The sequence below is a fragment of the Protobothrops mucrosquamatus genome, unplaced genomic scaffold (genome assembly GCF_001527695.2).
Source record: "Protobothrops mucrosquamatus isolate PMUCROS unplaced genomic scaffold, P.Mucros_1.0 scaffold_172, whole genome shotgun sequence".
Classification (NCBI taxonomy): domain Eukaryota; kingdom Metazoa; phylum Chordata; class Lepidosauria; order Squamata; family Viperidae; genus Protobothrops; species Protobothrops mucrosquamatus.
In genome coordinates, this window is record NW_015386248.1 from 763,551 (window position 1) to 791,535 (window position 27,985).

A 27,985-nucleotide genomic window follows, 5' to 3' on the forward strand; every position below is an offset into this window, starting at 1 on the left:
GAAGGTCGTTCTTCTCATTTTGTTTTGGACCTCGTCCTTCTCTGGTGGCCTACGTTTGGTCTTTGCTTCACTGGGGCTTTGGAACTACTTCTTTTCTGGGACCTGTTTCGACTGCCCTTGTCTTGTGTCTGGACCCTACCTGGTGGATTGGACTTGGAACCCTGGACCTTGCTCTGTGAGCGTGCTCCTACTCTGGGGGCTTTCTTGGTACTGTAGGGGCTGTTGTTTGGGAGGACTGAGGGTGTCTGCCTTCAGGGTAGTGTGAGGGTGGAACCTTACCAGTAGTTGGAGGGCTGTTGGCTGGAACATTGTTTAAGAGAAATAATGAACTCTTTAGAGGCCTGCCTTGCCTTGACCAACTGTAGTATACAATTAAATATATTTAAACACATTGGCCCTGTGCTGAGTTATGCACTTCTCAATTATTTTGAAACAACCAAAAAATGGGGAATCCTCTATGAGACAGGCTAGTCTTTAACCCCATAAACCTTTCCCAAATAGCTCAAAAATATGGCTCGAAAACGTAGCCATCTTGACAGTGCAGTCTGGGAGTCAAAGATCAATGGTTTATGGAATGCCTATCACTGATGTACATAGAGAGTCATGATGGACTTGTGATACAAAAGCAAGGGATTAAGGTCCTTAAGAAGTACATAAGATTTAAGCTGAAATAGGATTGGGCTCTTATATTTTCTAAAATATTATTATATTTATTTAAACATCAGGAAGAACATTATACTTTTCCTAATTTTCATAATAGACAAAAATCTTGAAGCACATTAATGAGCAAAGAAATGTACTGTGTATAACATCTTTCAAAAATAGAGGTGCTCCTTTTATTTTATTCATCCATTAAATGGTACTACTTTCTCAATTTAAAATACAGTGATTTGTTGGAAAAATACGTAAATATTTTGGAAATTTGGCTTCTCTGGAAGTCTGTTTGAAGAACAATAAACTATTATCATCCCACATAAGTCTCCAGAGACAGTAACAAATGGATATAAATGGGTTTTACTTCTACAACAATACAGTAAAATATATATTACATCACTATTTATTGGCATATTTTGTCTTTTTCAATTTTTATTATATTGTGGTGAGTCTTAATACATTCTATTATACTCTTTTTCTTTATTACCTCAAGAGGAGTAAATTTCACCAAATGCTTGGCATTTGTATTTTGAGCACCTGTTGCATTACTTTGAAATGATTTAAAAATTAGACATTTGTATAAATCTATATATAAACTTTAAAAAGTTCCAAGATAAGGCAGGATAGATTTGACTGGGTGATACAGTGATACATGTGCAAAACCAAAATGAACTACTATATAGGGATATGCATGGGACTGATTTAAACTGAAGTCTGTGTAACAAGTGAAGCTTAAAATCAACTTCAAATCCCTACAAAGTTTATTTTTATTGGTAAATGGCCAAAATTAAGTTTCTGTCTGTCTATCTGCCTATGTTTAAGTGTTGCTGTTCTCATGTCTGCTGTGTTCCTTCTATTTTGGACATTACCACTCAAGAAAGACATAAAAGGTTCATTTGCAATACCCTTGTACACAAATTGAAAAATGTTTCTTGTAGTTTAGTGATTAAAGTACCAAGTTAAAAACTGGGAGACCAAAGCCATCTGGGTGACTTTGGGCCAGTCACTCTCTCTCAGCCCAACTCATTTCATAGAGTTGTTGTAGGGAAAATAGGAGGAGGAAAAAGTATTAGGTATGTTTTTTTTTCTGCAGTTATTTATAAAAATAATAAGGCAGGATTTATTTATTTTTTAAAAGGAAAACAAATATCTTCTTGAGTGTGCTTGGATTCTGATTTTTTTTATTGATTGTTACTATGTAATAATGTTCAATCTACTGGAACCTGTTTCAAATGTGGGAGCATTTGATATTGACCAAAAACAACTGCATTTGTTTCAATGTAGTAACAACGGGAGCTGTACATGTGCATTGAGTGTACACTGATTTTTTTTTTTAATAGCGATTTCAAGTTAGTGTTAACTTCTTGCAACTGCCTGAACATGTCCCTGCAATTTTCTTGGCATGATTTTAGAAGTTATTTGCCATTGCTTTCTTTTTCCCAGGGTTAACAGAGACGGACTGGTTCTAGGTCCCTCAGCTGGCTTCATGCCTAAGGAAGAACCAGAACTCCTGATCTCCCAATTTCTTAACTGGATGCCTTGACCACTATATCCAACTGGGTCTGCAACATTCATTAATTACTTATATTCAGTTATTTTACACTAATTGAAAAGAGATAGCAATTCCAATGGAGGTTTTCCATTCTGTCTGCAATTCATGGACCATTCCCCATTTTTATTTACCCACTTGAGTTCCTCTGATTCTCAGAAATACAGTTCATGCTGTTGATACTTTAATATTTATATAATTAAAAAGTCAATAGAATCTAACAGGAATCTTACCAAGTAGCATTCCAGTCTTTGTGGAAAGGAAAACATTTCTGTCTGCTCTAGAAAATGTAATTGTACCTGCAATGATAGCTTAAAATGAATCATAATAATATAACAGCCGACAGCAGCAAGCTTCATTCAGCATAGCTTCGGTCCTAAATACAAAGAGAAAACTATTTAAAGAGTTACATCTTGTTTGTACCTGAGAACATATGATGCTCATCTGAATGCCAGACCAAAAAGCATTATGGAAAATAAACTAACTTTAAAACATGTTGTAAATTAGTGCTTACACATTGCACAAGGCCAACGATGTCCTGCTCACAGTTATCACCAGCCCAGATCTGATCTTAAATAGCAAGTTTAAACAAGGCCTTTACAGCTGGGGTTTTTTTGTTGTTGTTTTGACAGAGCATGCAAAATAAAATCTTATTTTTCAATTTTTGGCTTGGAACCATGAGTAGAAATTTGAACATGCTTATTTTTTCCTCTTAAATATAAGATTTTTGATATTACAATTTGCATGCTTTTTATAACTCACACATACAGGAAAAGAAGATGTCACAACTGAATGGAATTTGGGATGTCATTTCCTTGGTAAAATTTTATTTGGGTGCCCTAGAGTTCTATAGAGCACAGCGAACTTCACAAAGGATATAATTCTTATACTGTAATATTTATGATAAAACAGGAAGAACATGTCAATGTTTACATTTTGATCTAAATAAATCAAAATAAAAGTTCTAAAATCAATAAATTAAACTCTAAATTGAATAGAAATAGTTTTATGGCTGAAAACTTTCTTCATATAAAAAGATGTGATCATTTTTTTAAAAAAAATATCTATATTTTGGAAGGCTGAATTAAATCCTGTTTCTCTTTCTGCTAGATTTATACGTAAATAGATATTAATTTATGAATTTCTATTGAAAGAATGAAATAGCACTTCACTATTTGATGGTCTATATTGGCTTTTCTTGTTAAAGAACCTTTTGTTAAACTTTCCTATTGTTTATTACTCCAAGTGAGGGCTTTTGAAACAAACAAGCAAGCAAACCATTATTCCCTTTTCTTTTTCAGAGTTTGCTTTGCTAGAAGCTTGCTAAAAAAATTCAGAACATGGATTTATAATATAAAAAGACAAACAGGATGTCAGGAATAGGATAATTTGGGATTGTTCAAATATCCAGTTCCTCCAGTTTATAAGCAGTTATAATCTAACATCCTAGTAACTGAGCAATGGATGCAGACTTATTTTTTAGGATGTTTTACTGTTAAATAATTTTCCATTTGCAGTGATAGAAAATTTAAATAAACAGATAGCTCTTATTTGTTTTTTTTTAAATGTACTTCTTAAATTGGAGTTAGGAGAAGACTGCTCCCTTAGTAGCAAATGCTGTTTTAATAATATGTAATTACTTATGTCATACTTCATTGCATCTATCCCCAAGGACTTGGGAGACTGAACATGTGCTAGGAAGGAAGAGTGGAAATAAAGAAATGTTGAATGATCTATGTCATGTTTCATCCTGACTTACCAGCAGGTATGCTGGCAGAGTTACGGTCTTGTCTGGTCTGAACATATTGGTGGTGGTGGTGGTGGTGGTGGTGGTGGTGGTGGTGGTGGAGGAGGAGGAGGAGGAGAATCTCTCTTCCCCCCTTGTGTGTGCATGTATGTATGTTTGTAATCAGCAAAGTGGATATATGACAGTGCAAATGAACACAGGTGACAACAATATAAATTTGCACAATTACTATTAAAGGGAAAAGTAGTAGTCTTTCAGCACCACCTTCTGGACTATCATGAAAATATAAAAATTGTAAAACAGTACTTATGTCAAACTATAGAGGCATTTAGGATACTCTGATCTCACCATTTAACCATTGGCTAGCTGATTATCTCCAATGCATAATTTAAGACCTAAGAACAATGACAAGGACCATCCTAACTGGAACAGAGCAACTTTGGTTAATTTTAAATTTTATGTAATTTGAGAGAGAAAATTCCCATCCCCTGTTATCAAGTCAGGATTATACTTGTTTACTATATATATAAAAAGAATTTCATATAAACATAGTTGCTGTTCTTAATTGTTCTGTCAAGATTTCTTCTTACTACTGATCAATGGATAAGTGAAATAGTTTCAAGTTTAAAAGTCCCTTTAACCATTGTTTTGTAACAGAACATAGTTACACACTTTCAGTTGTACATACTATGACTCCATCTGTTATTGATCTGTACCTTAATTAATCTCTTAATATGGGTCATAAAAGCTGTGGCAGAGAACTAGACAGAGACTTCACAATGAAAAAATGGCTGTGGCTGATAATTTAATTATAATAGCCTACTAAAGCGCATACCATGGTGCCCTGAACAAAAGATCTAGTATCAAACTGATCACTTTTAGTAACATTTCTGTGATTTGAATAGGAGATATTTCTCCCAGTTTTTAAAGACTTATTCCACAACAAACATTAACAACTAAGTTTTCAAAGTGCTATAACATACATTGATTTCAAAGGTTCCCTAAAAGCTTTCTTTGTCTTGGTATTCATGAACCGATTGCATGAGGCACTTGTAAAAGCAGGGATAATTCTTAAAAATGTAACGAATGGGCTAAATTATGTGCATGTCCCATAGAAATGAATGGGAAGTTCTTTAACAACATCTTTATGTTCTTCCATTCTCTCAAATTCATTTCAAAGTGGTGTGGGTAAAACATGCTCTCAAAGCATCAGTCTTAAACATGTATAAACCATTAAAGCAAATGGCTTTTATTTTTTGACTCAAAATGGATATATACTAAACAGTGGTGGGATTCAGCCGGTTCACACCAGTTCAGCAGAACCAGTAGCTAATTTTTTGTTGACTTCGACGAACTGGCTGAAACCCTAGCCCTTTTTCTCAAGGCCCAGAATGACCACTGGGAGTATGTGGACGCCACTTCCGGAAGTCTGTTCTGAGCCTCAGAGGCTCGGGGGAGGCCTCCCAGGCCCAGAACGGTCCACTGGAAGTGCACGGATGCCACTTCCGGAAGTCCATTCTGAGCCTTTGAGGCCCAGGGGAGGCCTCCCAAGCCCAGAACAGCCCACTGGAAGTGTGTGGACACCAATTCTGGAAGTCCGTTCTGGGCCTCGGAGGCCCAGGCTCAGAACAGACTTCCAGAAGCGGCATCCACCCAGAGAACCAGTTGTTCACATATTTGAATCCCACCACTGACATTAGAGCACCCAACACTTAGGTCCCTATCTGAATAGTAAAAGTCTTTGCTGTACTATTAGTAGGGGCCAGCCTGCTATGGAAAGAATTGGCTTGAGTCCCCAGCCAGGAGAAATGAGAGTGCTGCTGAATGAAGAGAGAAGCCAGCTACTTCAAAAGAAGGTTCTTTTTATTGGTGGTCAGAAGCAACTTCAGCAACAGGTTCTGGGATAGTTGTCAAAACAGTCTGGCTGGTGGATGTGTTTTTCTGTGGTTCTAGGGCTTTGTGATTTAGATGCCTGGGTTCCTTGTGAAATGTACTTTAATCTGTGCTTAAGTGTGCCCTTTTAATATTCTAATTGTTGTTGCCTGACTTCTACTGTGGCTGAGAAGTCATGCCCTGTCCTTGGAGCTGGGGGGGGGGAATGTAGATTTTAGGTATCTTTTATCTCTCTGTTTTTTAATCTGGTCATTTCCAGCCTTCTGTGGAGGCTGTAGATCAGGGGTGTCAAACTGCTGGCCCACGGGCCGGACGCATCACGTGGAAGCCGCGCCCACCCTATTGCAAGCAATGGCAAAACAGTCCCGATACGCCACGTGACATCATGTGATGTCTCAAGTTTGACATGTCTGCTGTAGATGAAGGCATTTTGTTTATGAATGGAACAGTTTGTGAAACTAAATATCCGTTCAGCTGCTTGAGTGGTTTACTTTAGGAAAGACTGCTCTCTTCCAGGGGCGGGGGACCTTTCTTTGCTAATATGGGGGCTTTTATATTAAAAGGGAGGGTTGGGGATTCTCCCTACACCACCCATACTGAGAAAAGGAATTATTTATTTTTTTTGGAGAGGAGAAAAGCAAATATCAAAGTACACAACAGTACCTTCCTCCTCCTCCTCCTCCTCCTCCTTCTCCTCCTCCTCCTCCTCCTCCTCCTCCTACTACTACTACTATTACTACTACTACAACTACTACTACTACTACTACTACTACTACTACTACTATTGTTTGGTAATGGCAGCTTCAATTGTGCAAGAAAAGCCGGATGTAAGAATTTCAGATAACAGGGGATTTCTCTGTAAGTTCAGTTCTAGGCAATTCAGCTGTAGCACTATTATTATTTATTAAAATTATATGTCAATGAACTCCCAGTGGCTATTTACCAATTATTTAAAGATGGAAAAACAAGGCATTAAAAAAGAAGAAAAAAGAAGAAAAATAAAAATGGGAAGATAACAAACCAGGTAGAAACAAAATAAAATCTAAGTTAAAAGGAAGCTACAAACATCCCCATCAAAGGCTTGGGTCTTCCAGCCCCTTTAAAACACGAGCAGGGTTGTGGGTGGTGGCTGTTCAGATCTCAGTGGGAATTTCATTCAATGAAAATCACTATGTTGGGTTTTCATGAAAATCAAGGACATTCTATAGACATTCCATGCTCTTGTGTAAAGTTCAATCCTGCTCAGTATCAAGGGCATGGGGCATTTTTTAGGTGGATGGACAAAGTAAAAGATGTCCCTTCACTACTTTGAGAAGGAAAAGCTACAAAATTGCTGATACTGTAGATCAGGGATGTCCATCCTTGGCAACTTTCAGACCTGTGAACTTCAATTTCCAGAATTCCCAAGCCAGAATGATTGGCTGGGGAAATCTGGAAGTTGAATTCCACAAATCTTAAACCTGCTGTAGGTATAGGCTTTGGTAAATACATACACAATATCAGTAAAATGGGTGGAATCTTAGAAACTGAATGCCTTTAAACTCTTTAAAAAATAATTATTAGCAAATATGACTTCTCTTTCTGTGAGATCCTTCCCAGCAATGTTCAGACACATAGGTGCATGGGTTTCACTATGCATTATGCCAAACGTTTGGTTCAGGGATGGTTGACAATTAATCTAGAGTTAGTGCAGACTCTTACATAATTTGATTGGTAGACATAGATTGTGAAGAATCAAGAACTAATAAAATGCCAAATGGAATTGAACAGCATTCCCGTTACGTCCAATATGCATGATACAAATTGTATGTCAACATATAAAGAAGACAGTAGATTGTGGAAGCATAGAGTGTAATGATATTTGCTTTTAAGTGGTATCTTTGTCATTATGTATTAATATGAAGACAAATATTTCCATATTCTTTGATGCGTTTTGGCTTTGCTCTGTTGGGTGTTCTATTACTCCTGGATAGTTTGTTTGTTTTACTAGATTTGTATTATGTGATTCCAATTGTGCCAGACCTCCCAAAGCAGCAATAAAATCAAACCAAAAGCATCACAATATATAACAATATATTTAAATAAATGTGGTAAGTAATCAATAACTTTCCATGCACCAGGAAGCAACCATAGCACCATCCACACACATCAGGAGAAGCCAAAGTGACTCCCTCAACCGGCAAAGGTCCACAGAAATAACCAGTTGTTATGGAGTTTCCAAAAAGCTAATGGGGTTGGGTCACTTTGATATCTGGAAGAATATAATTCCAGAGAAAGGTCAAAACTGAGAAGATCTTAATGTAGGATCCTTGCAAGAGACAATCCATAAAAGACAAGATTCATAGGGACCTTCTCTTCCAGATCCCAACAGATAAACAGACTTATTTCATTCAAAAATGATTTCTGGTTGTGAAACTGAAGAATCTATACTTTGCTTTACCTTTTAGTTTCTTTCCTCCATTTGCACCTTTTTCTATTATCAGTATGCATATGGATATTAATAAAATGCTATCAATCATCTATTAGCATTTCAACATTACCTTAAGCTTGCATCAAGGCTTTGCTACAGCATTTTACATTTGTGCATATGAGTTTTTTTTAATCACTAAAACACTACACAAAACAATCTAGAAACTTTGTACCTTCACACTAATTTTCTTTAAACAAAAATCTGCACACACATTGGGGACACATTGATATAGGCATATCATACATGGGCAGCAATGATATAGATGAGCTCTAGATGGCAGTAAAAATCCAGAGTTTTTGTATATTTCTGTGGATCCTACAGAAGCTTAGATTGTATAGTATGGTATATATAAAATAAATAATATTAATTAATTTCATAAGCATTTTTATCGTGGAAATATGTTTATGGATAGCCTACAGGGGAAAATAGAAGTTCTGGCAAATTGCACATAGACAATTTTTGCACACTTGGTTCAATAATAATAATACAGTAAAGAATTCCAATATTTTACTATGCTTGGAAACAAGATTTAATCAAGAACAGGCACTCTCAGAAGAAATTCAGAAATGAAATTCAGTTCATTTCTGGAAAATTCCAGAAATGACACTACAAATGAAGGATACTCAGCATTCAATTATAATGCAAGTATGATTGGTAGCTACATTTCATCTTGGCATATTTTCAATCAAAGAACAATATTCAAAAGAAGACAATATTTCAATAATCAAATATAAAACAATGAAAAAACTTAGAACTCATATTAAAAAGCTGGAAACAATCATAGTGTAACTATATACTGTATATCTGAGTATATCTAAGTAAGTATATCTCTCTTCCTCTCCTTTTAATATCCAGAAAACTAGGGAGGGTCCTTTCTGAAATGCTTCACACACTCTCCCTTGTTTTGTGAATTGAGATATTTTTTACAATGCTTATTGTCCACTCTGGCTCTCCCAAGGTAATTTCCAGATAGCATTACACACTCATCATTACATAGAATGGGCAGAAATGTCAGTGATAAGGAGATATGTCTTTCCCAAGACCATCAACTGCAGCTCCAGCCCCTTGAACCCAGAGCTGTTACATCACTGAAATGAGAGACTTATTGGTTTGGTCAATAATATGTTGTATGCATTATCAAATAATTCCTTTCAATGATATCTATACAAATGTTGTACTATTTATAATCATTCTTGTAATTTCTTAGTTTAAAGTTTTAGTGTGTGTGTGTGTATTGCTAATAGATATCTTGCCTTCAGAAAATTGATCTTATATTTGTTATGTCATAGCAAATTAAATTGTTATACAAAAGCCCTTGTTTTGTTTTGTGAATCAGTAAATGATTTGAACTCATTGACCCAGATTTCTCTTCTCATACATTCAAGAGTAAAACCTAGTAAATTTATTTCAAGAATATTTCTGGAAATACACTTCTGGTGTTTTCATTTTCTCTGATTTGGGACAGCTTACATCTGCATCTATGCATATCAAATTCATGTTTACTTTGACATCATTGGCTTCTTTTGAGGTTCAGGGTTTCTTTGTTTCTCAAACAATGTGCTCATAAGGCTTTTAAAATTTGGCAATTGTGCATGAAGCTTCACCATTGCATCCCCATGCTAGTATTAAGATTTGGGGAACATTGAATCAAAGCATTCTCAATTGCCCTCTATAAACTGAAAATTGCTGGGGCATGCAAACAGAAACAATTGTCATGCTATTCCTGTCTGAGTCTCACTATGCAAAGTAAGACTAAGGCACTTATGGGAATATTAACCTATTACTGGTGTTGGGATCTAGGTAAATGCTTAAACTCATAGAAACCTCTGGTTGGTATTGATCTGAATATCAAAGACCCATTGCAGACAATGGAGTTTGGGTCCACTCTGGAACATAATTATGTACATTGAGAGTTAAAAAAGAAAATATGAAGAGGTCCACTCCAATTATATGACATACTTATCTGTACTATAACAAGAATGTATTATCTTTTCTATTTCTACAGCTTTTTCCAGAAACTCAAATGTTCCTGCTAGGTTTTTATTGCTCTCTTGGTTGGGATAACATCTAAACTAGAAGGTGTAATGGGTAAAAACATAGGCATTCTTGTGGATCATCAATAATAGCAAATACTGTGGGTGTTTCACGTTAATTGTTAGGAATTAGCTTACATTATAAATGTATTGGGAAATGTGAATGGAAGAAAGTTTTTTCTCTTCTAATAAATTGGGATCATTTATTAAAATAGAATTTAGGGAAATTCATGCCTCATCAAAATAATTCATACAACACATAGAAGTGGAATTGACTGACACCAGATATGATAGCTACCAATTGAGGTGATTTTAGAAGGGGACTAAATGAATTTAGACAATAGAAGATCATGCTATTCAATGGCTAATAATTTTCCAAATCATAGGCAATGCATCTTAAATACCATTTAGAACTGACTTCTAAACTACCTACTTCTTGCCCAAGTTTGCATGCTCCCTGAGTGCCTGTGTTTAGCCACTTTAGATGGACAAATGTAACATTCTTTATATGTTCTTAACAAAGCACCTGTTTTACAGGCTTATTTTAAATATTTCAAAACCAATTAAAAATACATACAATAAAGGCTTTCAGCACTTTAAAAAACAATTGTTATGGCATAAGCTTCCAGGCATAACAAATTGAGTTATTCCTCAGTTTTTCTTCATTCACTCTACTGATAAAATACACAGATTAATAATCTGATTAGCCATACTGATTTGTGGGTTATACAAATCAATTTTACAAATTGAAAATCTCTTGGAAATAGTTTTGCTTATTTTAGAGCCTTGGGCACAAGCTTCCTCTCATTAATTTCTGAAGCCCTCTTTTTGTGCTCAAGCTATGGAACCAAAATATTTCTGCATTATTTCTTTCTAGGTCACTCATGTAAGTGGGAAAATGATGTGTCATCTTTGAAAGTTTAACTAAGCATGACAATACAATATTGACTGAGCAGTACAAGGCAATTTTTTTTACCAATTTAATGATAATATATAATGGAATCATTAGGGTTTGAAGTAGTGCAATAGATTGGCAAATTTCAGTTAATAAAGAGCAAGAAAAATGTAGCTGTTATGTACAATAATAATATTTATATTGCTCACATAACTTTAACCTGAAGCCCAAATAGTATCACATTTTTTTAAAATTAGTTTCAATAGATACACATATAAAAAAGACACGGTATCATTTCATGTTCTTAAGAGTGTATGTTTAAAATTTGCCATGCCTGGAAGTTTTTGCACAAGTATGCCTGTTTTGGACTACAGTCTTGATACACTAAAATAAATATAAGGATTATGAATATGTAGCTCAATATATACTTGTTCAAAAATAAATGTTTAGTATTGCGTCCTGTCATCTGATTCTATCACTTAACAACTGTATGATTATTTTCACTGGTTTCTACTAGCAATGATGTCTACAATTTATCTCTGGGGAGAAGGTTAAACACCACATAGTAGAACACCATCACACTAAATAGCAAATACCTCACACGAAACAGCACAATCTTTACTTGGGTGCATCCGTGCCTAACCCATATGAACTGTCATTCCAAGAAGGGCTGTGGGAGAGTCAGCAGAAGTGCAACAATTCCAGCAGAGTTGTGTATAGACAGAGCGTTTTAACAGTGGAAAAAAGAAAGAAAATGGAAATGTCTCCTCATCACCTCATATAGGGAATAAAATTGAGTCTTTTTTCATGAGTCAGCCTAGAAAATATTTGTACAAATTATTAGCATAAAATTAAAAATCAATTAAAACATGAAAAAAAAACTCAAAACGTCCTTAATCTGGGATTTTAACAGATGACTTTCAAAGGTTCCATATTCTTGATTGAATTTGAACAGAACCTCTGACAGTTATAAAACCATGTATTAAACAAATAGGTGAGGGTTGTTTGAAAAACATCACTGAATAGATGATCAGTCCATTTTTTGACTTGCTGATAAATCATAAAATAAAGATGCTTCAGAATTCCTACTGAGGCAATAAATCATGGATTGCTTTACTACAGTAGCAACATCATTATATGGAAGGCATCCAAATTCCCATTGTGTGAATATTCCTCTTATAGTGGTTCCTGAAATTTGACACCAAAAAGAATGCATAGGTCATGAAATTCAGCTCCTATATAATTAAGTTAGAGGTGCACAACAAGAGTATTAAAAATACATAAAATGTGTGTATTAGGGCAATGTTTGCACAGAAAAGAACTAATGAAAGAAAAATGTTTTTTCTAAGCATGCATACTACAAAAACTGCATACAAAGTGAGCATATATGGGAAAATACTCATTAAAAAATACATGTTTTTGTGAAGACTTACTTCCCTGTCCAAATTCAGACACTTGGCAACTGACTTGTATTTATGACAGTTGCAGTGTTCTGGGGTCATGTGATCACATTTTGCCACCTTCTGACAAGTCAATGGGGAAGCCAGAATTACTTAACACCTGTCTTACTAACTTAACAACTTTAGCAAAAAAAGATTGTAAAATGGAACAAAATACACTTAACAGCTATTTCACTTAGAACAGAAATTTTGGGTTCAATTGTGATTGTAAGTCGAGGATTACCTCGACTTATTTATTTGCTTATATTTTTATTTCACTTTTTATTTTTGTCAATTCAAAGTAGTGTACATACCTAATGCTCTGTGGATCACATCTGAATTCCCACATCTGTATATGCTACATCACATCTGTTGCACTGGTCTTTGGATTCTTATAAGAGTCCCTTGGACCCAATATCATAACATATGTTCATATGAATATTAGCTACCACTAAGTGTAGACAGGATACACTTTGGGCAAAGCAATCCTAGGTTGCGTTAACTGAGAGATAGAATCAAGATCACGTGAAGTGTTAGTATCACTTTATAATGCCTTGGTAAGACCACACTTAGAATATTGCATCCAGTTTTGGCCATCATGATATAAAAAAGATGTTGAGACTCTGGAAACAGAAAAGCAACAAAGATGATTATGAGAGTAAAACATATGAAGAACAGTTGCAGGAATTGGATATGTCTTGTTTAATGAAAAGAAGGACAGGGGTGACATGATAGCAATGTTCCAATATCTAAGGGCTGCCACAAAGAAGAGAGAGTTTCTTCTATTCTCCTATTCTCCTAAGCATTTGAATGCAGAACAGGAAGCAATGGATGGAAACTAACCAATGGAGAGAACGAACCTAGAACTAAGGAGAAATTGTTCCTGATTAATTAATTAGTGGAATGCCTTGCCTCCAGAAGTTATGAGTGCTCCAACACTGGAAGTTTTTAAGGAGATTAGACAACCATTGGTAGAGGGTTTCCTGCATGAGCAGGAGGTTGGACTAGAAGACCTCCAAGGTCTCTTCCAAATCTGTTATTCTTTTATTCTGAGTAGAGTGTATTTACAGACCAGCTCTTTTTTTCCCAGTGATGCTGCAAGAAAGAAAAATTGAAAGAAAATATTTTATAGATGTTCTAAACCTATAAGTTGTCTGTCTTGAATGGTGCATTTGATAACTAGATTTTGCATTATGAATTATTGCTGTATAATAATAAAGGGATTGGGCCATACAGAGTTCTTAGTCTAGTGATAAACAATAACCCTTCCTCTCAGTTGACTGTAACCATTCTACAGTACTCAGTTTTACCACTGCCAAATTTGTTAACATAACAGCAACTAGTCTTCAGTTATGTTATTTGAAGGTTTAGTTTTGCAGTCTGTCCTGAATGTAGATCAGTGTTTCTCAACCTTAGCAACTTTAAGATATGTGGACTTCAATTTCCAGAATTCCCCATGAAAGTCATAGCAAATGGCAGTTTGAAGCCCTCCAACGATGCCGCGGAAGTGATGTCCCGGTGCCTGGAGGCCGTGTGAGTCTGGATGGGGAGGAACAGGCTTCGACTCAACCCGTCCAAGACCGAGTGGCTGTAGTTTCCGGCGTCACGACATAGCCAGTTGGCTCCATCTCTGGCTATCAGGGGCGAGTCATTAGCCCCCGTGGAGAAGGCCCGCAACCTGGGCGTCCTCCTGGATGCTCGGCTGTCTTTAGACGATCATGTGACGGCCGTGGCCAGGGGGGCTTTTCATCAGGCTCGCCTGATACGGCAGTTGCGCCCCTTTCTGGATCGTGACGCTTTACGCACGGTCACTCAAGCCCTCATTGTTTCCTGCCTGCAACGCTCTCTACATGGGGCTCCCCTTGAGGTGCACCTGGAGGCTCCAACTAGTTCAGAATGCGGCCGTGCGGGGGATTTTGGGGGCCTCTAGATACTCCCATGTAACACCTCTCCTGCACAAGCTGCACTGGCTGCCTGTGGCCTTCCGGGTGCGCTTCAAGGTGTTAGTAACAACCTTTAAAGAGCTCCATGGCAATGGACCTAGGTATTTGCAAGACCGTCTCCTACCAAATACCTCCCCTTGACCAGTCCGCTCCCACAGAGGGGGCCTCCTTAGGGTGCCGTCGGCCAGTCAATGCCGGCTGGCGACCCCCAGGGGGAGAGCCTTCTCTGTGGCAGCTCCTGCCCTCTGGAATGACCTACCCCCCGACCTACGTACAACTGCGGACCTGTGCCTCTTTCGCCGAGCCTTAAAAAACCCATCTATTCCATGCGGCCGGCTGGCGTAGTTTTGATTGTGTTTTGGTAGGGGTTTTTATATGGGGTATTTTAGAGCAGGCTTTTTATTTAATATTTATTGTGATTTTTATTATTGCCTGTTCACCGCCCTGAGTCCCGTAAGGGAGATAGGGCGATATATAAATTTAAATAATAATAATAATAATAATAATAATAATAATAATAATAATAATAATAATAATAATAATAATAATAATAATAATAATAATAATAATAATAATAATAATATCTTAAAGTTTCTGAGAACTACTACTGTAGATAAAGGAAGGATATAGATGGAATATTCAAAAATTGTTTGAGACAGACCCCCAACTACATTTTTCTAGGTATTCCTTATTGTTTCTCTCTCTCTCTCTCTCTCTCTCTCTCCCTCCCTCCCCCCTCCCTCCCCTCCCTCCCCCCTCTCTCTTTCCTGGATTCCAATACTTGATTACTTGATTGATAGGAACCTGAAGGACGCTTACTTTTTCTCATCATTAAAAGTCTGATTGGAAATAGATGGTCCTTAGTAACCTATGCTATACCACTAAAACACTACCAACTAGATAATAACTAGCTTGAATTGCATCCAGAGGCCAAGTGGCCATCACTGCAGCTTACATAGTAGCAATGGTACATGGGCATACTGAGGCATGCCCATTACCATCTACACCACTGCATTGTGGATCAGCTGTAGCTTCTGTGGACCTCAAGGGAAGCCCCATTGCTATAAGTCCATTATTGACTATGTGGAGAGCCTCCTGGTCCAGGGGCAAATGCAACTGATACAAAAGATGGATTGTGCAATGTTCTTCCTGCCCCTAGCTGCCACCTATCCTGAGCAAGAACTGTGAGTCTAAGAAAAAAAATCCAGATTGTATACCAGTGCTGAATTGGGAATTACCTGAATATCCACAGTCAATAATTTTGCTAGAATTAAACCTGAACCCATCTCTCCCTATACAGAGCCTTCTAGCATCCTGAAGGCAGAAAGAAAGATGACTTTGACAGAGACATGCAAGGACTGTTATCTAGGCAAAAGGGGCTGAGGCATAATTTATTGGTGTGGGCTATCTAGTGGGGTCAACATCTTCAGACACTAGGACATTGGCAGTATATTTTGATCAGCCTGTAATCACATGTACAGTCAAGTATCATCTGTACTCATGGTTGATCTTGTCCACTTGTCTCAGGTAGATATTACAATGAGAATGTTGAGCTGCAAGCACCCCACAGATGAGGCCTTGGACCTGATTGTCAAACCAACTGTAACTGGCCACAAAGAAAGCAGAATCTTTACTTTGTAGTCCCCGCCCCCCACATCCTTGGAGACAGTCCAGAAGAACATAATGATAAATATCAAACGATCCTGACAAATCAAGGAGAAGCTGGACAATACTATCATTCCTATCTCATGATTAATGCTGTCTCCATGCTATGCTCTGATGTGAAACTTGAGTGTCAGGGTTTGAAAGGACATCAAATTGATGACTAAATTAAGGGCCCTGAGAAGATAAATGGTTGCAGTATGCTACTTATATTGCTATTTTTTTAAGTTGCTTATACTGCATGCCCTTTTGTGCCAATGTTCTTTTCCTATTGTTTTCATCACCAAGATTCTATCTATGTTTCACCAAAGTTCTCTAAAGATGAGGTTAAACTGAAGTGACTTTATATACGATGTTTAAGAAAGTTGTGTCTTCTTCTCACAGTGTGACTTATATAGTGTTATATATGAGAATATAAGTAACATATAATGATAAATTGCAGAATTAATCTAATCTGATGTTTCAGCATAACTTTGTAAGTAAAATGGAGTACCAGTTTGGGTTGCTCATCTACTTCCGGGGAAATGTTTTGAGTGATAACACTAGAGTAATTTATTTTAATTAACATATAGAATAAGATGCTGAAGTTCATGTTTATCTGTGTTTCAATACATTAAATATAGAATACCCTGTTAAAAATTTGAATGGGGTGGGGAAAAGTTATAGGCTAGGGATAAAAGTGTACAGTATTCTGCAGTACTTTGTATGATCAGAATATCCTAATCTGAGAAATACATAAATTGGGAAATACTATATACTCAGCTGAGAAATTGGTAACCCTCCCCACCACTCAGCAGCTACTCTCATGCTTAATAATAATAATAATAATAATAATAATAATAATAATAATAATAATAATAATAATAATAATAAAGTTGGAAGGGACCTTGGAGGTCATCTAGTCCAACCCCCTGTTCTGGCAGGAAACCCCATACCATTTCAGACAAATGGCTGTCCAGTCTCTTCGTAAAAACTTCCAGTGTTGGAGCATTCACCGCTTCTGGAGGCAGGTTGTTCTACTGGTTAATTGTTCTAACTGTCAGAAAGATTCTCCTTAATTCTAGGTTGCTTCTCTCCTTGATTAGTTTCCATCCATTGCTTCTTGTCCTGCCTTCAGGCACTTTGGAGAATAGCTTGACCCCCTCTTCTTTGTGGCAGCCCCTGAGATATTGGAACATTGCTATCATGTCCCCCCTCGTCCTTCAATTAGACATACTCAATTCCAGCAATCGTTCCTTATATGTTTTAGCCTCCAGTCCTCTAATCATCTTTGTTGCTCTTCTCTGTACTCTTTCTAGGGTCTCAACATCTTTTTTACATCGTGGTGACCAAAACTGGGTGCAGTATTCCAAGTGTGGCCTTACCAAGGCATTGTAAAGTGGTATTAATACTTCACATGATCTTGATTCTGTCCCTCTGTTAATGCAGCCTAACACTGTGTTGGGTTTTTTGGCAGTGCAGCAACTGCTGGCTCATATCTAAGTGATTGTCCACTTCACTAGAGCAGGGTCTTCTGTAAATCTCCAACTCTTGACTTCACACAGCTTAATTTGACTGATTGGCTCAAACTGACTTCACTCTGATGCTCAATATGCTCTACTTAAATAAAAAATCCTTACCCCAGTTAGAATGAAACCACATTAAATAGTATTTCCTTTTACACAAAAGCCCTATTTTTCTCATAAACCTAAGATCAGGAAAGAAGTCAATTGAAGTGCCCTATGGAAGACAGGTGATAGCAGAAGTAATTACAGATCAGCAGCATCAGAACAGACATAGGTTAGACCCAATAGGCTTCTTGGAGAAGAGACATGAAGAGAAGAGATCTGACATGGCATAGCTAGCTAAGATTCTTTATTAAAATTAGACTGAAGCCACATTTGATTGAACAATGGTCTAAACCAGGGGTATCAAACTGCCTGCCCACAGGCCGGTTGCATCATATGGATGCCATGCCCACCCCAGCTCCAGGAATGTGAAAAACGTTGCGATGCGTTAAGACACGTCACGTGATGCGGCGAGTTTGATATCCGTGGTCTAAACAAAGAGAAAAAGAACACAGAATATACAATGTTATTTTGAAAATACAAAACATAAAATGAGTAAATAAAAAGTAAAAGGCCCTATTAATAACAATAAAATTCACAAGTTTTTTTTATAAATTCAATATAACAGAAGAATTGATAAAGTTACACCTGTTGTCATTAACAAAACAATAAATTCTGTCAAACTTGATAAAAATATGATTCTTGCCTCTGGCAGACCAGTTATTCTAAGTTTGTCTAAGTTATTCTAAGGTGTTTTTTTTTATAATAAAGCAATTGAGAACATCTTTTTAAAATCCTCAAATAAATGGTTAAGTTTTCAACATTGAGTATTAATTAATTTGGCTTCCCGAAGTAAATAGACAATCAGCTCCTTATTTTTAAATGAGGCATTAGATCATATAAACTGATTCAACAACCCTAATTCTGAAGAATATCTGACTCATAATTTGCAGTAATTCTAACATTTCTTATAATATTGTGCCATAAGAGGACCACCTGATCCCTTCGCAAACGTCTTCGAGAGTGATTGTGTGGGATTTATGCTAATTCATCAATGTTAATTGTCATTTTTAATTGTAACTCTTGGTTAAAGGCAGAAAGTAAACCTCTTGACTTCCATAATGATTGCTATTTTGGTTCAACTATTACATTGCCCAAATCAGTATCCCAAGCCCCTTCAAGCCATAAGAGGGATTCATAATTTTAATTTAAAAAAATGGCATATACTGTAGATCTTTAACATTATTCCTTTTGGTTGTGCCAAGTAATATGATATTAAATTACCAAAAAATTATGTATTTATTAAATTGATTGTTGCCCATTAACATTATCAAGTGACTTTGCAAAGATAATGCAGGGATACGTTCCAATTCCTAACTAATTCTTTATCCTGTTCTGCGTTAATCTAGTGCTCGATCTTTTCCTTACCATGTTGCCTGGCACTGGTATAACAATCATTTATCCCATAAAAGTTGCAATTTCTCAATAATTTTAATTAAGTCAATTCATTTTGATTCCCCCACTTGAAAAAAAAGCATTAGCTGTGTTAGAGGGGAGATGAGACTAAAATCACAATCAATTGTCCTCCATCAATATAAAGGCCTAATCCCATTTTTTTATTCAAGGCAGCTTAAATCCATTGCTTTTTCTTTACGTTATATTTTCTGGTTTTGTTTGGCATCTTTTCTCTGAAAACTTTGGTTCTTGGCTCTTGTTGCTTACAGTAATAGCTAAAGATACGGGGATTTGTGTTCGTATAGAAATTCTATTGCAACTATTTTATTTGAATTAATATATTAATTTCACCTGTCTAATTAATTTGATCAGTATTACTTTAAACACCCTTTAGATATGACCAGAAATAATTGATTAATTAAACATTGTTTACCTTTTAATAAATAGTATGAAAAATAGCTGTCCACCATATCTACCGCAACTATGGATTTTCTTATCATCACTGTACTTTTCTTGTTCTTCTTTCCTTCCCTCAAGGAACTAACAGTACCAGAAAATCTGCATATTATGTATCACCTATGGATCAAATGCCTGGCAGCTTGGATATTTCTGAAGAGATTTAATGGAGTTCATGTTATGCAGGCCAAAGCTCCAATGTATCCTAACGAGCCTTTCCTTGTGTTCTGGAATGCACCTACTACCCAATGTCGGCTGCGCTATAAGGTGGATTTAGATCTCAAGACTTTTCACATTGTAACAAATGCCAATGACTCTTTAAGTGGGTCTGCTGTGACAATATTTTATCCTACCCATTTGGGAGTCTATCCCCATATTGATGACCGCGGGCATTTCTTCAATGGGATTATACCGCAAAACGAAAGCCTCGCGAAACATCTCAATAAATCAAAATCGGATATTAACCGTATGATCCCACTGAGGACATTTCATGGACTTGGAGTCATTGACTGGGAAAACTGGAGACCCCAGTGGGATAGAAACTGGGGCAGTAAAAATGTTTACAGAAACAGATCTATTCAATTTGCTAGAGATTTGCACCCAGAGTTGTCTGAAGATAAAATCAAGAAATTAGCTAAGCAAGAATATGAAAAAGCTGCGAAGAGTTTCATGAGAGATACACTTTTACTAGCTGAAGAAATGCGACCAGATGGATATTGGGGCTACTATCTGTATCCAGATTGCCATAATTATAATTATAAGACAAAACCTGATCAATACACAGGAGAATGTCCAGATATTGAAATGTCACGGAATAATCAGCTACTTTGGCTATGGAGAGACAGTACTGCCCTTTTTCCTAATATATATATTGAAACCATATTGAGGTCAAGTGACAATGCTTTGAAATTTGTGCACCATCGCCTTAAAGAATCAATGCGCATTGCTTCCATGGCTAGGAAAGATTATGCCTTGCCTGTTTTTCCATATGCCAGGCCATTCTATGCATATACCTTTGAACCTTTAACACAGGTAAGATATTGGAGTATATGAATTTCAGAATCAAGATTTGTTGACAGCTACATTACATATTTGTTAGAACTCTAAAACTTCATGAGAGAATTCATAGAGAATCTCACTCCATCTGGTTCATACCCATTAGCATGCTTTAAATTTCTCCTCTTGAACACCAGCATAGGACAAGTCCAACATGGGTCAATTTGTTGCATGTCAGATTCTTCATGTAATCAGGGATTTTGATTGTTTAGAATCCTTCATGCTAAAGGATCCTAAGTAAACAGGATAGGACTATTTTACATCATTATCAATCACATGGCCATGGGAAAGGAATAGTCAGCAGGTGAAATCCCACATCCCTCAGATATTCCTTGAGCTGCATATATGTATATGTTGACAATTGGAATGTTACCGTATGATACAAATCTGAGTATGCATAATGTTCAACCCTATTTTCATAGTTCAGTGTGCTATCATAGGCTTGAATTACATATTGGCAAGGCTGATCTTAAATATTTTACGTCTGTGACACACAGCAAAAGCTCCTTGCTTCTCAAGGCAAGATGCTTCATACTCTAAGACAATCAAGTTATTTTGGCACATGAAAATTTCACAAAATACAATAAAATACAATGGCAAAACAGTAGCTAGTTCAAATTGGGATAACATATTGTCCAGCAGCACTCTTTTCCCACAGCAGTATGATTGGCTTTGCCACATAAGAGATACCTGATTAGATCTTCCAACTTTTTACTAAATTGAAGGCTGCTATAAAGTGCAGCTGTAGATTTGCTCCTAGGAATATTGCAGAGACTGAATAAGGGATGAGGAATGTAATGTCCCATCCTCACTTTTTAGTCAAATTTCCTCTCCTGCAGTTGCAGTTCGACAGGCAGGAAAAAATAAATATAAATATCTAGATATTTTCACTTGTGGATATACAAGTATGTCAGTGTGTATATGAAGGAAGTAAGTATAATTTTACCATTTCATTAAAACATAAATAAAACATAAGCATTATATATTGGTTCTATTGTCCCTTGTCCCTGCTTATATAATTATTACAAAAACTAGGATGAAGTTTCAGGGATAGATGAAATGATCAACATAGTGGACATACAGAAGCAAAATAATATGGCTCACAGTGCTAGATAACTTGAATGATTACATCCAGTATTCCTGAACACAGAACATATATGTCATTCATATATATCATTTATATTTCTTATTGCTTTATTTTTAGCAATTCAAAAAGTACAATTCCTCATCTAAACTATAATTCATGAATGAAAATATTGGATTAACTTGAATCTCCAACATGGTGCTTGATATGTCTTACACATTTTGGTGCTTACTGAGATCCCTGCCCTATCTAGTTTATTTTTAAGGCTCTTTTAAAGACAATATTGGGAAGGAATGATGTACTTAAGCAACACATCTTCAAGCATATCTAACAAGATTGTTGAGCCCTGCATAGGCTATACTGGCATTTTTAAAAGGTGGGTCTCTCTTTCCCTTTCCTTCTAGTGTGTAACATTTTATTAGCAACAGCCTTCGTAGCAATCATTTTAAGAGAATTCCAATACCACATTTCAAAATTACTAATGCACCCACTACCTCAGAAATCAGATTTATTGGACATACACTCTCAGCAAAGAATTATAGGCTATTTTCTGAACACAGCATTTGAATGTAAAGGAATTTCCCCAAATACTATAAAGTCTACATATTTAGCATATTGTAACTCAGGGGTCTCCAAACTTAGCAACTTTCTGGCTGAGGAATTCTGGGAGTTGAAGTCCACAAGTCTTAAAGTTACCAAGTTGGAGCAAAGCTGCTCTAACTTAATAATCTGAAAAAGCCTCATATCTGAGAAACTATCACAATAATTTTTACTGGGAGTATGCATCAGCATCGTTGACTTTCAGCAAGGCATTTGATAGAGCTATGAAAGAGTATTCTTTCCCAGGGTGCTAAATTTGCTAAACAGGACTTGTGCTTAAACCTGTTTTCTCATAAACAGCCCTCCAAAAATAAGGGGGGAGGGGAAATGGCTGCCAATATTTTAACTGTTTATTATCAGTGAGTGGTGCTCTATTAAAATATCCCTATTCATTGCCTTACTTTTCAGGAAGACTTGGTGACTACAGTTGGTGAATCAGCGGCCATGGGGGCAGCAGGAATTGTCTTTTGGGGAAGCATGCAATATGCCAGTACTGTTGTAAGTTAGTATGGGTGAACAAAATGCCCATAAGCCATATTCATTAAAATCCTTGAGACCCCTTCCTTCCTTTTATGTCAACATTTATAGCTTGTAATAAGTGGTCCAGGAATTGATATCAAGTTAGGATTACTTAGGGGATTATCAAACATGTCCAATCACATGGTGAAAACTTATTAAATACAATAACTTTCCTCAATTACTGAAATAATATTCAGAAAGCAATTAAGGGAATGAAGAGATTTGTAGCATCATTGCCCTAATGTCTTCACTGGCACAGAAAAATAAAAGTGAAAACTACCCAAATGTACCTTACCTACTGTAAGAAATCACATTATTTTTCTGCCACTTGGTAGTAATGAATGGACAACTGGATAACATGTTGCTTGTGACGCCAGTCTTAAATCCTGATCATTTCTCTAGATCAACCAGTTGATAAAAAGGATCAAGTTTCTGACCCCCCCCCACCAAAAAATATTCTCAGAGATAAGAGCAGGGCTTTTTTTCTCATAGAACGCCCAGTACAGAGTTCCGGCACCTTTTTTGGATGGAACCTTGTAGGGTAGGCAAGGCAGGTTGTATGACATGTGTGAGTTCCGGCACCTTTTTTTTTTTTTTTTTTTTTAAGAAAAAAAGCATTGGGTAAGAGTAATAAACAGGAGCAGTCTGTAGTATTTGAAGGAAAGAAAAAAAAGAGACAGTGCTTAAGATCATTATTTTAATTTATTTTTAATTTAGTCAAGAGCGCTATTAGCAGTGAAAGACTAATGGTCTGCAGTAGAAAAGGGAACAAAATTATTGCCTGCACAATTATTTTTGTGATGAGAATATGCCTATGGCTATTCACACACCAGTATATGTATTGGTAAGGCTGTAGTGTGAGGTTACGTGCATTTCTAATAATATGTGCTTAATTAATAATTGATTCATGGTGTTGGTTATGATCTATAAAACCCTCCATGGCATGGGGTCAGGCTACCTATGGAACCATCTTTGTCCCATTACATCAGCCTGTCCCTCCCAGTCAGGCAGGGAAGGTATGTTGCAGACGCCATCAGTTAAGGAATTATGACTGGTGGGGTTTAGGAAGAGAGCCTTCTCTCTGCCATTGTCTCCACCCTGTGGAATATTCTCTCCCCAAAGATGAGGCAGGCCCTCCTTCTCCTGGCATTCCAAAAAGGGGTTAAAACATGGCCCTGTGACTTCATGGGGGACCCCAGAGGAACATGCAGCCATGGTGCAGGTTGGCGCCCTGAGACCTCTCCCTTCCCCTTTTGAACATGGTTTAATCACCCTTGCTTCCTTTTAAATTTTTATTTTTATACGCTGTTTTTATATTTAAGCATTTTATTGTACACTACCCAGAGTCCCTCACTGAGGGAGATGGGTGGTTTAAAAATGTGAAATATATATGTATGTATTTAAGTATGTGGATTTTATGACATATTGATTTGAATAGGTGCTTCTGCACACATCTGTAGAATGATTGTAGCTTTCTACCCTTTAGCCCAGTAGTAGAGATAGCTTTCTGGATACAAAAGCTATTTAAATGGCATTAATGATAAAAGAAAATTGTAATAAATCCAATTTCAAATAAAGATATAATTAAATAGATATGGAACTCCTGACATCTACACCACATTATGTGAATAGAAATGTGAGATTAGAAATGAAATCATTCTCTCTGATGTTTAAAAATGTCAGTGTTTAATTTCCTTATTCATGTCGACACTGAAGACTATAATATGACTGTGCATGTATGAATCAGGTAAGAGTCTGAAGTCATAAAGCAGTAATAGGTAATCCTGACCCATGGCCAGTTTAGGCTTTTGTGTCTCCTACAGCCTTATGTGAGTATATGGCTAATGTTTATGTTATTTTTAAAATTTTTGAGGGTAAAAGCAAAATAGAAGCTATGATTTCCATAGAGAACTTGCCAAAACCTGGGAAAAGCTAATCTGTGTTTGTGACCTTCAAAGCTTTAATAATAAAGAACAGCTATGACAAAAAAAGACAACAATCTGGGCTGCAGACAAAGAGAGAATTATAAACTTTAGGAAAAAAAATCTTTTTTGAACTCTTTGGATTACAAATATCTATTTAACTGAGACTCTAAAGCTATTTGCAGATAAGAAGGAAAACTCCAACTTTTGGCCATCATGGATCAGAGACATGTAGACAGAACACACCAAGAAAACATAAATACCTCTCAGGAGGAGATATATAGTATACTGCAATTAATTCAAATAACACTGAGTTCAAATCACAAAGAAATCCAAAATAACTTTAAAAATACAAATCAATCTATCTTTAAGTTAACTTTACAACAAAAAAAAACTTCCAGGAAACAAGAACAGAGAAGTAGCAGACAAAACAAATAAGTGGACATAAAATTGAAAATAGAGACTCAAAGATGGAACTTAACAAAGCAAGAAAACATGATTTAATCCTAGTGGGGAAAAAATTACAAGAAATGGAAAAAACAACTCATCCCTTGAGACTACAAAATAAATCTGAGGACAAAAAAACAGATTGGATAAAATGGAATGTAGAGATGTTGAACACATCAGAGAGAAAGGAAGTGATAAGAGAAGCAAAGAAGGACAAAGAGAAAAATATTTTCAAGAAACATGGAAAGGCAAAAGCCTCACATAAAGACACTTTATTTGATTTACTTCTTATACCTACAGCAACAGTCATGAATATATGGGAAAAACTTTTTGATTCAGCAAAACACATTGATCAAGAAAGATACGGGTCAAAGGAAAAAGATCAAAGTGAAAATTGAGAAAATAGATGATGGGATCTACCAGAGAGAATATTTAAAAAATAAACATTTGTTTGAATAAGGTTAAAGAAATAGAAAAGATTCTAAATACATATGTCATTCTAAGAGAGATGAATTCCTTAAATAATACTGTATGCTTTTTTTCTCCTTTTTATTTTATTTCTTGATATAAGTAATATAATACTGCTGAAATGGCCTAGATGAAGGAAATGTTTTAGACAATTAAATGTGTCTGAATTTAGGAAAATTATAATGTATAAAAAAGAAAAAAATGTTTTGAATAAGAGTTAAAGGATTAGATGACTAGGCACATTAAATGGAATATTTAAAGATTAAATATATTTTTAATCATGGTTAAAAAAGAATAAGAAATTTTGGGAACAAATATATATTAGCTTAGGAGGAATATATATTTTAAGTAGTATTTTACTTTTTATGTTTCTTTACTCTTGCTCTCTTTTCCTTTTCTTTACTGTTTTTACCTATTCTTTAAGAAATGTAAAAGTGTTGAGATGGTTTATATGGGAAAAATGAATTTAAATCTTTAAATGTAATTAACTGTTGAGAAAATCTTAACCAGCAAGAATACTTTGAACTTTATGGGAGAAACAAATCTAAATAAGGACTGAAACAGGATATAAGATGAGGCAACCAGAATGATTAGATAGAAAAGAAATATTATATTGATGTGATCATTATTTCTAGGGATATTGGGAAAAAATTATATATGTAACTGTTATTTATCAAAATAATAAGAATTGTATTATTTCAAGGTTTGCAAAGAAGACATTTTGGGGAAAAGGGGAAACCAACTAAATGTACTATGTAGATTATGGATTATAGAAACCAATTGTTAATGATTTTTCTTTACAAATGTAAACCCAGAAAACACACTGTTTACCAACTATTAAGTGATTTATGTTTAAAAAAATCAATAAAATATATGGGGGGGGGGGGAAGAAACAAATATAAATCCCAGGCTGCAAAATGTTTACAGTTCTACTACATACACTCATTTTCTGCATATGTATTTCTGCTTATAAAGTTGTATCCCAGCAGCTATCAAACTTTGCCACTGCCTCTTTTTTGAATGGAAGGAGAAAAGAGCTGGGTCCATTGGAGAGAAATTGGATGGGTGGAAGTGGATCTTGACCGGAACTACCAGAATACAGCCACAGCCACTTTCTGTTTTCCAATGCTTTGCTTTGCATAGCCATTTTCCAATATTTGGTTTCAGTTCAATTTCTGAGTAGATATGTTTTAGGTTCTATAGTAATGCAAAAATCAATTATTCTTTGTTTTATTTTAGGAAAGCTGTGGAAAAGTGAAAGACTATATGGATGGTCCATTGGGACGTTATATCGTTAATGTGACTACTGCATCCAAGATTTGCAGCCATTTCCTTTGCAAGAAACGTGGAAGATGTGTTCGAAAACATAGTGATTCAAATGCCTTTCTCCACTTGTTCCCTGATAGTTTTAGGATCATGGTGCATGGCAATGCAACAGAAAAGAAAGTGATTGTAAAAGGAAAATTGGAGTTGGAGAATTTGATTTTCTTAAGAAATAACTTTATGTGCCAGTGTTACCAAGGTTGGAGAGGGCTATATTGTGAAAAGCATTCTATAAAAGATATAAGGAAAATATAAGGAAATTATTTATTCCCAAACAAAACAAAATTGTCACACAGATCACAAGACAAAGAAATCCAACTTTGATTTGAGGGCAATTCCATTAGATCTTCTGAAGACTTGCAAATATGTATAACTTTTAAGTTTCTAAGCAAAATAAGATGCTGTAATTAAAAATTAAGGAAAAAAAGGACGCAGGTGGTTGTGTACTGTAATGTGCTTTGGGAGGAAGGAGGGACATGACTGTTTTTCAGACCTTGGGTCTATCTAATTAAAACCTTTGCTTCCTTTTTCCCTGCATTCCACTTGGAGTGGTCTTTGCATACATCTTCTAATACGTCTTCAGAGTCTTCAGAACTGAATTTAGGAATGCATTCTTGTTACAACTGCAGCCATATTTTTTTCTTCTACTCTCTTCCCCCACTTTCCCCTCCTAAATATTAAAGTACTGTGCTGGATGAAAAGTTCTTGGGAATTTGAAAGCTTGCAATCATTTTGTTAATCCTTAGTACTTCAATCTACTTCAGTATTGATTCTGAATACCTTATCAGAGGTTATGGCTAATTTATTCGCTAACAGCCAGATT

General features: G+C 36.0%; 1 protein-coding gene across 2 annotated transcripts; it reads left to right on the forward strand.

The window, feature by feature from the left end:
* On the forward strand, positions 1-27,857 carry LOC107293142 (hyaluronidase). Of its 2 annotated transcripts, none has more exons than XM_015822281.1 (4): positions 1-175; positions 19,825-20,775; positions 22,892-22,981; positions 27,079-27,857. In XM_015822281.1, exons 2-4 carry the CDS (start codon positions 19,855-19,857, stop codon positions 27,415-27,417), a joined length of 1,350 nt encoding a protein of 449 aa, XP_015677767.1. In that variant the 5' UTR covers positions 1-175; positions 19,825-19,854; the 3' UTR covers positions 27,418-27,857. The 2 variants fall into 2 exon arrangements, with proteins under 2 accessions (XP_015677767.1, XP_015677773.1); XM_015822287.1 differs by having other exon boundaries at positions 49-207.
* Positions 27,858-27,985: the final 128 nt, after the last annotated feature.

Coding starts and splice junctions, on each gene's coding strand:
- LOC107293142 (XM_015822281.1), top strand. CDS start 19,855: ATGTATCACCTATGGATCAAATGCCTGGCAGCTTGGATATTTCTGAAG. Junction 20,776..22,891: donor CCTTTGAACCTTTAACACAG/GTAAGATATTGG, acceptor CTTACTTTTCAG/GAAGACTTGGTGACTACAGT. Junction 22,982..27,078: donor TGCAATATGCCAGTACTGTT/GTAAGTTAGTAT, acceptor GTTTTATTTTAG/GAAAGCTGTGGAAAAGTGAA.